General features: G+C 50.1%; 1 protein-coding gene across 2 annotated transcripts in view; it reads left to right on the forward strand.

Annotated features, from left to right (window-relative positions):
• The window catches only part of BSN (bassoon presynaptic cytomatrix protein), an 83,338-nt gene that overhangs the window by 30,838 nt on the left and 38,995 nt on the right, over positions 1-13,505 (forward strand). For both annotated transcript variants that reach the window (XM_072941279.1, XM_072941278.1), the window contains exon 2: positions 11,155-11,563. In XM_072941279.1, coding sequence (XP_072797380.1) covers positions 11,155-11,563 — 409 coding nt within the window. The remainder of the gene's footprint in view (positions 1-11,154; positions 11,564-13,505) is intronic.

Genomic DNA, 13,505 nt, shown 5'->3' on the forward strand with positions numbered 1-13,505 from the left:
CCACCTAAAATAAGAAGTTGCATTCTAGCTCTACCAGTGTCATTTCCTACAGATCTTGCCTAATTACAAATTATTTTTTGTCAGTTGATTAAAACGGCCTGTGGGACTTTTGCTTCGAAGGGATTGTACCCACATTAGATTCTGGGAACTCCTGCCCTCATGGGGAGCTTGGTCTGACCTAAGAGACAGACAATAAACGATGGTGCCTTTCACAGGGGCAGCGATGGGGCGGGGCTGGTGGGGGACACATAGGGAGGGAGGCCCCAAGAGGCTCCACACCAGAAGTCAGGTTTGAATAGTGCTGTGGAAGCGTTTAGCCAGCCCTCTGGAGAGCCTGGGGGCATGGATGTAGGAAAGTCCCTGGCTTGTTGGGGAGCTCCCAGGCCTCAGGCAGGGCTTGCATTAGGGAACAGTGTGGGTGATGCTCAGGCTGGTGTGGTAGGCAAGGGCCCGCTGGTTGTGGGCCAGATCAGCCATTGAGGAGTTTGGCCTCTGTGGACTTCAGGCAGTTTGGTACCTTCCGAAAGCAAACAAAAATGTTTATGAATGTGTGCTTTTCTTCTTCTTAGGGATAAGATCTAAGGTGTTAAATCAGATTTATAAAGGGGCCATGCTTTAGGAAACTTAGAACTTGCACAAAGGGAAAGCCAGAGAAAAATGGCATTTATTTTGTGTTGTAAAATGTCTTTCTGATTAAATATGATGAATTAAAAGCATCTGTGCTCAATCTCCTTACTGAACTAATCAAAAACTGCAAGAAGGACAAGAAACAGAATACTCTTACCTTTAATAAAATTAAGAAACACCCATATGCTGAAATGCAGTGAACAAAGAATAGTTTCCAAAAATGGGGAAAATTAGTCTGGGATGAGAGAGGGTTCCAGGAGGGGAAATTTGCCTCCGTGGAACTAGGGCAGGAAGGTCAGAGTTTGGGGGGCCAAACCCAAGAGCTGCCTTCTTGGACTGGTTAGCAAAGCCACCGTATATGGGGACGTTGAGAAATGTCCCTGAACCCTGTGTTACACCAAGAAGTTACTTGGGAGGTGGAATTGCTCAAGGAGTTGACCAGATGGGTTGCCAGAAGCCTGGACAATGGAAAGACAAAGGAAATTTAAAGTAGGTATAAGGGAGAGGGTATAGTTCAAGTGGTAGAGCACATGCTTAGCATACATGAGGTCCTGGGTTCAATCCCCAGTACCACCTCTAAAAATGAATAAATAAATAAGCCTAATTACCCCCCTAAAATAATAAAATTAAAGAAAAAAACAATTCAGTTTAAAAAAATAAAATAGGTTTAATTGGTATCTCTGGAGAAGAGAATAAAACAAAGGGAACAGAGAAGTATTCAAAGATATAATTAATAGAAAACTTTTCCCCCTGAAATAAAGAAATGCATAAATCTTCAGTTTACCAGGACATACTGAATTTCAGGAAAAATAGATGTGGAGTATTCACCCATAAAACATCTCTTGGTGAAGTTAGTGAACTTCAAAGAGGACAAAAGAGTTCTACTGCATCCGGAGGAAAACGATGGTATACCTATAAGGGGCACTCATCAGGCTGCCCCAGAGCTCTCCACGGCAGTAGTCAGTGCTGGAAAACACAGGCGCTGTATCTGCAAAGCCCTCAGGGAAAGGAAGCGTGAACCTAGAATTTTACGTCCAGCCAAGTTGTTGTTCAGATTTAATGACCACAAAGATATGTTCAGACATTTAAGAACTAGGGAACGTGGGTCCCATGAGCTATTAAAATGAATGAATGAACACTTCTAGAGATATACTTCATAAGACATGAATGGAGAAGCTATGATTAGGGGACTAGTAACCCCTCAACAGAGTCCTAAGAGGATGCCAGCTACCATTCACCTGCCCTCAGGTGAGCCATTGTTCAAGGGATGCTGGTTGCACCATGGTGCTGGAGACAGCCTTTGAAGTTACACTGAGGTAGTGGCATTTGATGCTTCAGCCGACTGATGCCCACACAGCTCTTAGGACTCTGGGAAAGCCACAGATTGGAGGTGGAAATGGGACCAAGGGAAAGGTCAGAGGTAAACACGACATACATCCTCTGGAGGATGAATTTGGCTTGAGGAGGGTCTGGCCCAGTTCTGCGTGAGACACTCCAGGAAGCTGGGTATCACTTGAGGCAGGTCTGAGGGTCTGGTTTGGTTCTGCATCATGGATATCAAGTCCATGGCATTTGCACTTATGTGCCCTACCCTTGGGTTCCTGACAGATCTTATTGATTGATGGCAGTAGTCTTTCCCACTGATCTTTCTCAAAACCAGCCCTCCAGGCAGTCACTATGAACAATAGGGTTAGAGGAAAGTTACCCTTATTTCTCAGCCTTGTGCTGGATTCTGGAGCCTGGCTGGGCTTGAAGGGAACCAAGGCCAAATCAGATTGTCCTGAGAGATGTGCTCAAGCTCATGGATCCACATAGGCCTCAGGGCTGGGGAGTGAGGTCACCAGGGCTTGCATTTATGGCCTGACTTCCATCCTGTTCTCAGCTTCCCACTGGTCTCTCCTCTTATGCTGGCAACTTCCCGGGGCCCATGTTTGATGGCAGCTCCTCTTATTCCTCCCAGTCTCTGTTGCTGCGTTCTCTGCCTTCCTGTCCCACCTGCAGCCTCATCGCACACTTGCCCTCAGCAACAGCAAAGCAGGAAGAGCTCACTGCCTTAAATGTGCTCTCTGCTGGCCCAGATGGACTGGCCTGGGACCAATTAAAGCTTGTCATTTGGTCACAGGAAGGGTCCCAACTGCTAGATGTTTCCAAGGGGAAAGGATGCATGGAGGTGGTGGGTATCTGGGTAACACTTACGGTTTCTTCACGTGGGTTTGTCTGTTCAAGGGTGTGAGGACATGTATGCACAGGTGCATCAGTACCTACCTCCTGTAGGGGCTGTCACCAGGCTGGCATGGTGCTTTGTCCTCACCTGAACAGGAGCTAAGAATTCTCTGGGGTCTTTTGGGTCTTGGAACATTACCCTCATAGTGGAGCAGCAGCTTTAAGGGGTGGGGAAGTTAGGAAGGGAGTGTCAGCCTCATGGGGAGCTCTGCTTATAGCATGACCACTGCTGCCCCCCACCTAGGAACCCTGCGTGTGGCACCTTCCCTTCCCAGCCAGCAGGGCATCTCTTGACTCTAAAAGAGCATCTCAGAGGCTCTGAGCCCGTGGTGCTGGCTTCCTGGCCAATCACAGGCTCCCAATTGCTGTGGCTAAGTGTTACAGAGAGAACCAGGGAAGAAAACTTGAAAACTCTTATTTACATTTTTAAAAATTTTGTTTCTTCATAATGGAGGTCCTGGGAATTGAACCCAGGACCTTGTGCATGCTAAGCACATGCTCTGCTGCTGAGCTATACTCCTCTCCCCTCCTATTTATATTTATTTCCTATTTCATCCTTTCAAACTTTGCCATTTGGGGAGGTGTGTTTTATAAGTAATACATATGCACATAATTGGTAGATAAATATTCTTTTGTAGGGGATATGCCAACATGTTTTATTGATCAAAAAGGCAGAAATCCACTGGCTTGAAGGCTTGGCAGGTCGATAAATGTTTTCTTACATGAAAACTGATTTTTTTTAAAAACCCAAACTTTCTGAATTCTCCCATCTATTGCTGAGAGAGTTGCTCCAGAACCCAGGACCTACAGCCTGAGGTCCACCATTCTGCAGCCCCTGCTTCTCTCCCTGAATCCATGGTGGGGAACCCCTGGGCTGGCCTCATGGTCCTTCCTGGTCTGAATCTTAAAGGAGAAGGTCCTCCCACAGCATCTTCCCGGCCGTAATTGCTTGTTACAGAAAGGTCAGCCATGAATTTATCGAAACCTTGTTTGAAGCCGTGGGACTCTTCCGGCTGCTCTGACTTAGAAAAACTAGTTCCTTAAGTTCACTCCCCTCCTGGTGAGCACAGCCAGCCATTTATTTGTGGGAAATATTTCTCTTTCAAATATTCTAGTGGGGGCGGTGAGGGCATGCTCTAGAAGGCCACCATGTGGAACCTGGCCTAGTTTCCCGTCTGGGGCCTGCACCGTCCCCACGCTTCCCCGCTTTCCTTGCCGGTCAGCCTCAGCCTGAGCAGGCTCTCCCTGTGTGCGGCTGCCAGTGTCCTCCAGGCTCCTTCCCCCGTGGGCCAGGGCAGCCATGTCTCTCCCTGGTGGCCCCAGCCTTAGGGACATACCCAGTGTCTGAGCACCTTTTGTCCCTGGAGCTTGTTGGCCTCATGCCTTTCTTGGGGGCTTCTAACCAAGGGGAGCCCAGCTTCTGACCAGTGCAGATCATTCCTCCCAGTAATGGTCATGGTCTGGGGCAGAAGGCTGCAGAGGTTCTGGGGAGAGCTGGGGTCAGGGGAAGCTGACAGGGTTGGCTCTGTGCCCCACCCTAGCAGCCCTGTGGCTGGCAGCTCCTTCCTGCCCTGCTCACCAGCTTTAAGACTTATCTCTAATGGACCAGCCTTAAATACTGAAAGGGAGGAAAGCTGGTAGAAATACGGCTGTTTTTACCTGCTCCACCTTTCTTGGCCATCTTTTAGAAATCTCCATCCCTGGATAAGGCATTTTTAGTCTTCCCCTGCTTATCTTTCAACCACTCCTTCATATCTCTGCCCTCTCCCTCCTTCACCCACCTGTCCTCCTGTGTCTTTTCTGCTTTATGGCCATGTCCTTCTCCCCTCCTGCTCACATGTCCTCATCCCAGCCCTCCCCAAGGAATGGTGCTCCTGGAGGCTGCTGAGAGGAGCACTGACCTCCAGGGCTTTCGCTGCTGACCAGCCATATCCAGGAAACCAGGTCTTCCCTGGGGCTGGGCTGGGTCCTGCCTGTGGACACCTCCCTCCCTCCTTCTTCACCCCCTATAGACCTTTGTTAAGGAGGGCCTTCTTGAGGGCATACCTCTGGGCTCCTCCAACCACCTGAACCCCCTTGCAATTGTGTCCCGGAGTGTTTCACAGGCATATCCTGATCTCCGGCCTCAGACAGGCCCTGGGGCCCAGCAGGATAGGGACCTGGCCCCCCCTGAGCTGGACTGGGTGGAGAGGGCTCGTGACCCTCATGGGTGTAGCCTTCCCCCAAGGCTTCTGAGGCATCTCAGCCGTCAGGGACAGAGACATTGTTTAGGACTCCTCCTTGTGGGAACGTCTCTAACCCTGGGGGTTGTGTCTCTTGTTCTCCTCTCTCTGACTTCTCTGTTTCTGGCATCCCTTCTCCCATTAATGTTGGTGCTCCCCACAAATCTTGTCTGGCCCACTGCTCTCCGTGGGATATCTATCCCTGAGACTTGCCTGTGAACGGAACCCTTAACTCTCCAGATAAAAATATCTAGACTTTCCTGGATTGAACCCAAGCTCTGACCCATCTCCTGATGTCTTTTGGACACCCTACCCCTAACTACCAACTCAGCAAAGCCAAACTCAACCTCATGATTTTGCCATTTCACTCCCCAGTCTTCAACCACTTGGTGGCTTCTCTCCCTGGATCTTCCATCTCAATCAAAAGGACCACTCCTCCCTGGACCCCAAGCCAGAATACCCCTGCTGAACCTTCCCTCCGTCCCAGCTCCTGGACTATCTCTTGGGCTACTGTCTTATTCTCACTGTCTCCCTACCTCCACCATCTCCTGTCAAGCCACAGCCAGAGCACTCCCTTGCCTGAAAGGCTTAGAGGCCTTCTCTCCTGGCCCTTCTCATTTTAGCTCTGAGCTTCCCACGTAGTTTAGGCAGTTCAGTGCACACAATTGTCCGGAGCTCTTCCGGGTGCTGGGAATAGCACTGCCTTACTTACACCCTGTCACGCCTCTGGGCCTTTGCATGTCCTTTCCCCTCTGCCTCGATTGCCCTTTTCCTTTGGGGAGAACAGCCCATCTAAGACCTGGTTTAGACATCTAGTCCTCAAAGCCTTCTCAGACTTCTGCCCCTCCCCAAGACCATCTGGAGGTGTCTTGCAGTGATTTGTTTACACATCTGTCTGCTGTCTAGACTGGAGGCTCCCAGAGGACTGGATCCCTGTCTGATTCACTTTTTTAAATTTTTATTTAAATAATGAATAAGCATTTATAAAGACTATAAGAATACTCATAAAATATGTATAAGATGTAAGGGCTAACAATACAGTGAACACCTGTGGACCCACCTTCCCTTAAGAGACAATCTGTTCATACCATCAGCACCTATTACAGGGGCTGGAACTATTATTCCAAGGGTCAGTAAATGTTTGTGAATGACTGAGTGCTCAAATGAATGAATAAACGAATGTGGTTTTCTCTATTAGTCTCTCTGCATTGCTGGGGAAACTTGATTTTGGAATCCCAGCTCCATCACTTGCAGGTCACAATGGCTTTACAGGTTCCTTAACTTCTATATGTGGCAGTTTCCTTGTCTGTAAAATGGGCAAAGTGAATCCTACCCCATGGATTTGCTAGGAGGCTTAAAGGAATTAATATGTGGTGGGTGCCCAGCACACGGCGGTGCCCATGGCAGGGGCTCGGCTGGTGTGCCCACCGCTGTGGTCAGCGGCATATTCTGTGTGGTGGAACTGGGGATGCTGCCAGCAGTTAGAGAGGACTCCAGGAGTCATTCCTGTCATTCTGTCCTACGTGAGGTCAGACCCAGGGAAGGGCCAAGTGCCATGCCAGTCACATGCCATATTTCGTCAGCTCAAACACATTTTGGGGCTACATTTTACTGTTCTGAGTCATGATGTGCCCACAGCCATCCATCCGGGAAACACATACTGAGCATCCAGTGTGTGCTGGGCATTCTGATAGGCTCGGGGCACAGCTGTGGAGAAAGCCCAGAGGCCCTGCCCACACAGTGCTGGCAGCCTAGTGCAGGGATCACAGAGGGTGCACAAAAGCAGTACTAGAGTATACAGTGAGTCGGAGGGTGCTCAGCGCCTTGGAGAACAAAGAGGCAAGAGGGACAGAAGCTGCGTTTTAAGTAGAATGGTCTGTAAACTTGGAGAGGGTGTGGGGAAAGGGGAACCTTTCTACACTGTTGGTGGGAATGTAGTTTGGTGTAGCCACTGTGGAAAACAGTATGGATATTCCTCAAAAAACTGAAAACAGACTTACCACATGATCCAGGAATCCCACTCCTGGTAGTATATCCAGAGGGAAGTCTAATTCAAAAAGATACCTGCACCCGAATGTTCACAGCAGCACCATTTACAATAGCCAAGACTTGGAAACAACTGAAATGCCCATCAACAGATGACTAAAGAAGTTGTGGTATATGTGTATTACTAAACCATAAAAAAAAGAATAAAATAATGCCATTTGCAGAAGGAGAGAGAGAGAGTAGCAGATGAGGCCCGAAGGAAAGGGGCCAAATCTTGTCGGGCCTCGTGGACCATTGTAAAACCTCTGGCTTTTCCTGTAGGAGAGAAAGGGGGGCTTAAGCAGAGGAGGGAAGTGGCTTGATTTATGTATGTAAAGGATAATCCTGGCTGCTGTATAGAGAAGACTGAAGAGGGGCGAGTGGGAGCAGCCAGGCTTGTGCAGAAACGAAAAAAGAGGGTGCAGGGGCTTGAACCAGGTGGAGCGAGGAGGCAGTGGGAGCAGCGAGACTCTGAAGCTAACAAGATCACTGATAATTGACATGGGATGAGAGAGGAAGGGAGGCAGAGATGACTACAAAGGGGAGACAGGGAGGAGCATATTTGCAGCAAGATCAGGGCTCAGCTTGGGCTCATCAAGCTCGAGATGCCTGTAGGACATCTTAGAGTTGACAGTGAGCCAAGCGAGGAGTTCAGGGGAGGGGTCTGGGCCAGAGATGTATGTTTGTAGTTATCAGGAGGAAGTGAAATTTATTTATTTTTAAAAATATTTATTTATTTATTTATTTTGGGTGTTGTTTTTGTTTTGGGGGGAGGTAATTAGATTATTTATTTTAATGGAGGAGCTGGGGATTGAACCCAGGACCTCGTGCATGCTAAGCATTTGCTCTACCATTGAGCTATACCCTCCCCTGGGAGTGGGATTTAAAGCCTTCATTGTTGGGGGGGCCCTTGAGACTCAGGGGTTGTGTGTGTACTCAGAGAAGCTCCCGTACACAAAGGCTGGGTCCCTTCCGTGTTAGAAGCAGGGTTCTGGATAGGGAGATGAGGAAGAACCTGTAAGAGAGTTTGGGAAGGTGTGGCCAGGAGGGAGGAGGTCACCCAGGAGAAGGTGATATTCTGGGAGGCAAGTAGAGGACTTACTTCAGGAAAGAGGGAGGGCTCGGCACTATCAAGTCCCACTGCTGAGCAGGTGAGAGGAGGAGCTGAGAGGTGGCTGTGGGATTTGATCACGTGGAGGCTGTTGTTGACTGTGGCCTGAGCAGTTTCTGTAGAGTGATGGGCAAAAGCCAGGCTGTACTGGTTGAGAGGAAGGGAAGAGAGGAGCTGGAGGCTATGAGTGGAGACAATCCTCTCAAGGAGTTTTGCTTTAAAGAGCAGCAGAGAAACAGGGCAGTAGCTGAAGGGAAAATGGGCCAAAGTTCTTCTTTCTTTTTCAGGATGTTTGTGTGGCAATTGAAATAATCCAAGTAGAGAGGTAAAAACGGACAGTGAAGGAAAGGGGAGAATTTGTGAAGGTGAGAAGTGGGCCTTGGGAGCAGGAGACAGGCAACATGGGGGGACAAATGTCAAGAGGCCTTCGATGTACAGATTCCCATCCAAAGGCTCCCGCTTTCCAATGGCGAGCCAGTTGTCAGTGACAGTGAAAAGAGGGGAGTTCATGTTGGAGGCCTGAAGGTCAAGGAGAAGGTGTGAGGGATCATCTAGGGGACGGGAGAGTGAAGGGTTCACGGACCTGTGTTGCAAGTGCGAGGTAACAATGACAGCCGCCATGTGGTATGTGGACACGCATCAGGCCTGTGTGCAAGGAGCATTGCCCTTGCAGGGCAGACCTTGCTGAGGGCAGAGGACATTGTTTGTTTATTCACTGTCACCACAGCTGAGTTGAAAGTTAACTTGAATTTGGATCCCTAATTGTCACATGAGAAAGACTACATTGTGATGCAACACTGAATTCAACTCACCATGTACACAGAAGTCTGCCTGTTATACATCACCCAAAACAAACACAGTGGAAATTACTACACTTCTCAGAAGAAACCACGGACCTTGCACAGCCTGGGAAGGGGACTGCAGTCCCTTCACATGATGCCAAAGGCTCTCTGTAGTTTCTGATTAACTTTCAAGAGCTACTTTGAATAATTTAAGTAAAACAATGAAACTATGAATTTAACCAAGTAGGATAATTTCTTTATAATACTTAGAAATCAGTCTATGAGAGGTCCTAGAGCCTGGATTCCAAGTGTGGGCCTGAGATGGCTGCTGCCACCATCACCCTGGGCCTCACAGCTGGTGGCAAAGGTGGCCCAGAGGGACTAGACTCAGACTGGTTATCCTATTGAAGAAGAAAGTGGCTGGTCTGTGAGACTGGATGGATGGGTATATGCTGTTGGTTGATGAAAGAGACTTTTGACAGACATTTAATAGTGTTTCTTTTTTCTGGAAGAGTCTATTAGACTGAGGGCGTGTCTCTTCACCAGCAGTTCCTCGGAAGGGAGGAAGAACTGCCAAGTGTTTTGAGTGGGCCTCTCCCGGTGAGCTCCTCGTCTCCGCTCTGAAATGGCTTGTCCTGAGACATCTTACCAGTTGTACCAGTTGGCTCCTGAATCTTTTTGTTAATCAGGTGGCCTTCATATAAGGGAGGCAGACGTAGAATCCCTTCCTGTTAGACCCTACAAGGGCCGGGAGCACTGGGCCGAAGAGGCCAGGCCAGGCCGCTTCACAGGTGGCTGTGGCCCGGGCTCCACAGTGGCTCTCAGCCAGGCTGCCCTGTCACTTGGTGCCCATATCTGCCCAAATGAATACAGACTGAAATGAGTATAGAATTTCAGGAAAACAGTATGAAGCATTGCCTTTGGTTTTTCGTGCTCAGCCTCTTTCAAATTGGAAAGGGAAACCTGGCAGAAATGAACTTCGGTTGCGTGAAACAAAAAGGAATGTAAAGGCATCGAGTTTAGCCTGATGATTTGCCTGCTACCTCATTGGACTCTCACAGCTCTGCCGGCTCGGCAGCAGCAGGGCCAGGTCAGGAGGGAGGTGGGGGTCAGGCACACTGGACCTCCCTCAGTGGTTCCTCAAGGCCTGGATCCTAGAACTATGGCCCCACCCAGCCTTGCACTAGCAGAAGAGTAACACTTCACCCATCGCGATGGATTGGATTGGCAGCAGGCCTGCTGGAAGACTGGCAGAAGGAAGACTCCTTTGTCCCTGCCAGAGATGGAATAACTAGGCATTGGAGTGCCTCCCCCACTCACTTCCAACTGTCTGGAGTCAGCCTCTGAAGGAGACAAGCCAGAATGGAAGAGACCTGCTGGCACAGTAGCTCTAAACTTGAGCTGCATGTTGAAATCACCTGGGGAGGAAAAAAAAATACTAATGCCAGCATTCTGCCCCCACAGATTTTGATGTAATTTGTCTGGGGTGCAGTCAGAGAGTCAGAAATTTAAAAATCAGCCTAGATGTTACTAATGTGTAGGTTGAGAGTCTTGGTACTCAAAGTGTGGTGTGCAGACCATAGTAGAAGCATCACCTTAAGAGAGTTTTAAAAAAATGTTTACTAAGCAACTGTTTTATTTTATTTTAATTTTTTGGTGGGGGTGGGGAGGAGGTAATTAGGCTTATTTATTTATTTATTTATTTATTTATTCTTATTTTATTTAATTTTTTTAAACTTTTTTTTTATTGAGTTATATTTATTTATTTTTAATGGAGGCACTGGGGATTGAACCCAGGACCTCGTGCATGCTAATCATGCGCTCTACCACTGAGCTATACCCTCCTCCCAACCTTAGAGATTTTTAAAAACACTGACTGCACCCCAGGCCTACTCAATCAGAATCTATACTTCATTGGGATGTAAGAGGGGACACTCGTGGTCCTACCACATCACCTTGTGCTGAGGGTTCAAGTGGAAAATGCTTGTCAGGGCTCAACACGGGACGCAGTCTGCACTCAGCCAGTGTTGGTTGTGATGATGCCACCAGACAGAAAGAGGAGGTGGTGATGGGGCTTGGCAGGGTTACGTCAGTTGGTAGAGACCTCTGCAGGCGACTTTTCTAAGATGTGTTTCTAACATTGTTATTTTCAATGTCATTTCAGCACTTCCAGGAGACTGGACCCCAAGGAGCCCCTGGGTAGCCAGAGAGCAGCTTCCCCAACCCCGAAGCAGCCTTCTGCTACTGCTTCTGGCCGCGAGAGCCCACGGGAGACAAGGGCACAGGGCCCAGCAGGCCAGGAGGCCGATGGCCCCCGCAGGACGCTGCAGGTAGACAGCAGGACGCAGAGATCAGGGCGGTCCCCCTCTGTGTCACCGGACAGAGGCAGCACCCCCACATCACCCTACTCCGTCCCCCAGATCGCCCCCCTTCCCAGCAGCACGCTGTGTCCCATATGTAAGACCTCGGACCTCACGTCGACCCCCAGCCAGCCAAACTTCAATACCTGCACCCAGTGTCACAACAAGGTCTGCAACCAGTGTGGGTTCAACCCCAACCCTCACCTCACCCAGGTAATCACCTCTGCGCCGGCTCCCCTCACCCCACCCACCTGTCTTCACACGCCTCTCCTAATTCCCTTCCCCTTTTCACCAGTTCTCTTTTGCTGGCCATTTCCCTTGGCCATCAGCAGATGTATCTTCCTAGGGCTTGTATTCTGGCTCCAAGATGTAGTAACAGAGAACAAGTCCCGGCCCCCGATCTCCTGAGGGATTCCTGTACCTCCTGAAAGCTGGATCAGAGGCTCTGAAGAAAAGATGCTTTCTTACCTGGTCCAAGTTTGACCTGGAGAAATCGCCTTAGAGAGGGCCAGAGACAGTCTTAGGGACAACTTCTCCCAGTGGTTGCTCATTTGGAGAGGGCCACGAGCAGCAGCAGGGCCCAAAGGGAGGCATATCTGTCTCGCCCTAGGCCAGCCTCTCTTCCTGACAGTGAGTTCTGGAGGTGGATGCCGGTGAGGGGAGCAAGGTGTTAAGGGGGTTAGGAAACTGCCTTCCACCTGGGCTTCTGTTCTAGTTAGCAGGGGCCTGAGGGGGTGGAACAGCTACCAATCCTGAGAAGCGGCCTTGGGGTAAAGTAGAGACCCAGGCTGGGGGCCAAGCACACAGTGATGACAGTGTCCTACACTCACAAAGAGGCCACGACAAGGCCATTTCTGTGAGACTGGCCTCCTTTCTGCCCCAGGGGACCCTGGGGCCCCAGCCCCACCCCAGCTGTGTCAAGATGCTTTGAGTTGCTGTGGGATGCTCAGCCAAGCCCCTGAGGCTCTCTTTGGTGCTCTGGAGCCTGGGTGCTTCAGTATATTAGCTGAGCTGGGGCCATGCCTTTGAAATGAGTGGGTTTGCTGGCTTCCCCCGTCTCCTCCTGGGTAACCCAGAGAAGCCTCTGGTTTTCCCCTCAGGGCTCTGCCCATGGGCAGGATGGGGAGTGACTGACTGCCTGGCTGCCTCTGGGATTATCAGCAGCAGGAGCCGTTTGGACCACATGAGTGGGGGATGAGTGAGAATGAGTGAGAATAACTGTTCACAGGTCGGGGGTCTATTTGTGACAAGAGGTGCTGTGGGTGTGGGACGTGTGGTTTGCGAGAGGTAAGTGTGAGATTCCGAGGAAGGAGCTGCCGGTGTGGGGAGATGACTCAGTGCATTTGGAGTCGCTCCTGGAGTGCGGGGGCTTCCTGAGGAGGCGTGCACACTCGTGATTATTACATCTGTGATTAGAAACAGGCCCATCCCTGCACTGATCAGTTAGGTAAGTGTTGCTCTTCAATATTTAGAACCTTGTGATTAAGGCCAGGGAAGTTCATCTGTGTGTTTCTGCCAGCAAGATGCCAGAAGCACCCGGCCTCACAGGAGCAGGGAGGCTTGGCAGGCAGGGATGAGAGGCTGCCACGGGGATCACCCCCTTGGGCTTGCCTTGTCCCCCGGGTTCCAGCCTCCCTGAGACACTTACTAGAACAGCAGGACCTGAACGACTCTGGATGGGGTGGGCAGAGATCAAGGGTGATCCACACGTGGTGGCACCAGTTTCCTGGTGGGCATCCCGGTCCTTCCCACACAACAGGCTCCCCCAACCTTCGGTGCAGTGGGAGGGGAGCCAGCCTTTGGCTGTGCCTGGAAAAACAGCAGAGTGGGAGGACCTTGGCGACACCCGTTCCATCTGCCTCATTGTGCTGGGAGGAAGCCGAGGCTCAGGGCCAGGAGGAAAATGGCCTCCACCTTACTGCAGATTCACAGCGTTTGCTGAAGAGTAGGCCTCCTGGCCAGGTACTTCAAGACACATGCAGGAGCCTCAAGACAGGGCTGCCGCTGGCGGCCTTTCCCAGACTTGCTTTCACAGAACATTAGGGGCTGCTGTTCCATGGCACCCAGTTTGAGAAATGCTGACCTGGTCCATGCTTCACGTTCTCACCTGGTGGAATGCCTTTTTCTGCAAGGGTTTCCAAGCAGAACCATTTCT

The sequence above is a fragment of the Vicugna pacos genome, chromosome 17 (assembly GCF_048564905.1).
Source record: "Vicugna pacos chromosome 17, VicPac4, whole genome shotgun sequence".
Classification (NCBI taxonomy): Eukaryota; Metazoa; Chordata; class Mammalia; order Artiodactyla; family Camelidae; genus Vicugna; species Vicugna pacos.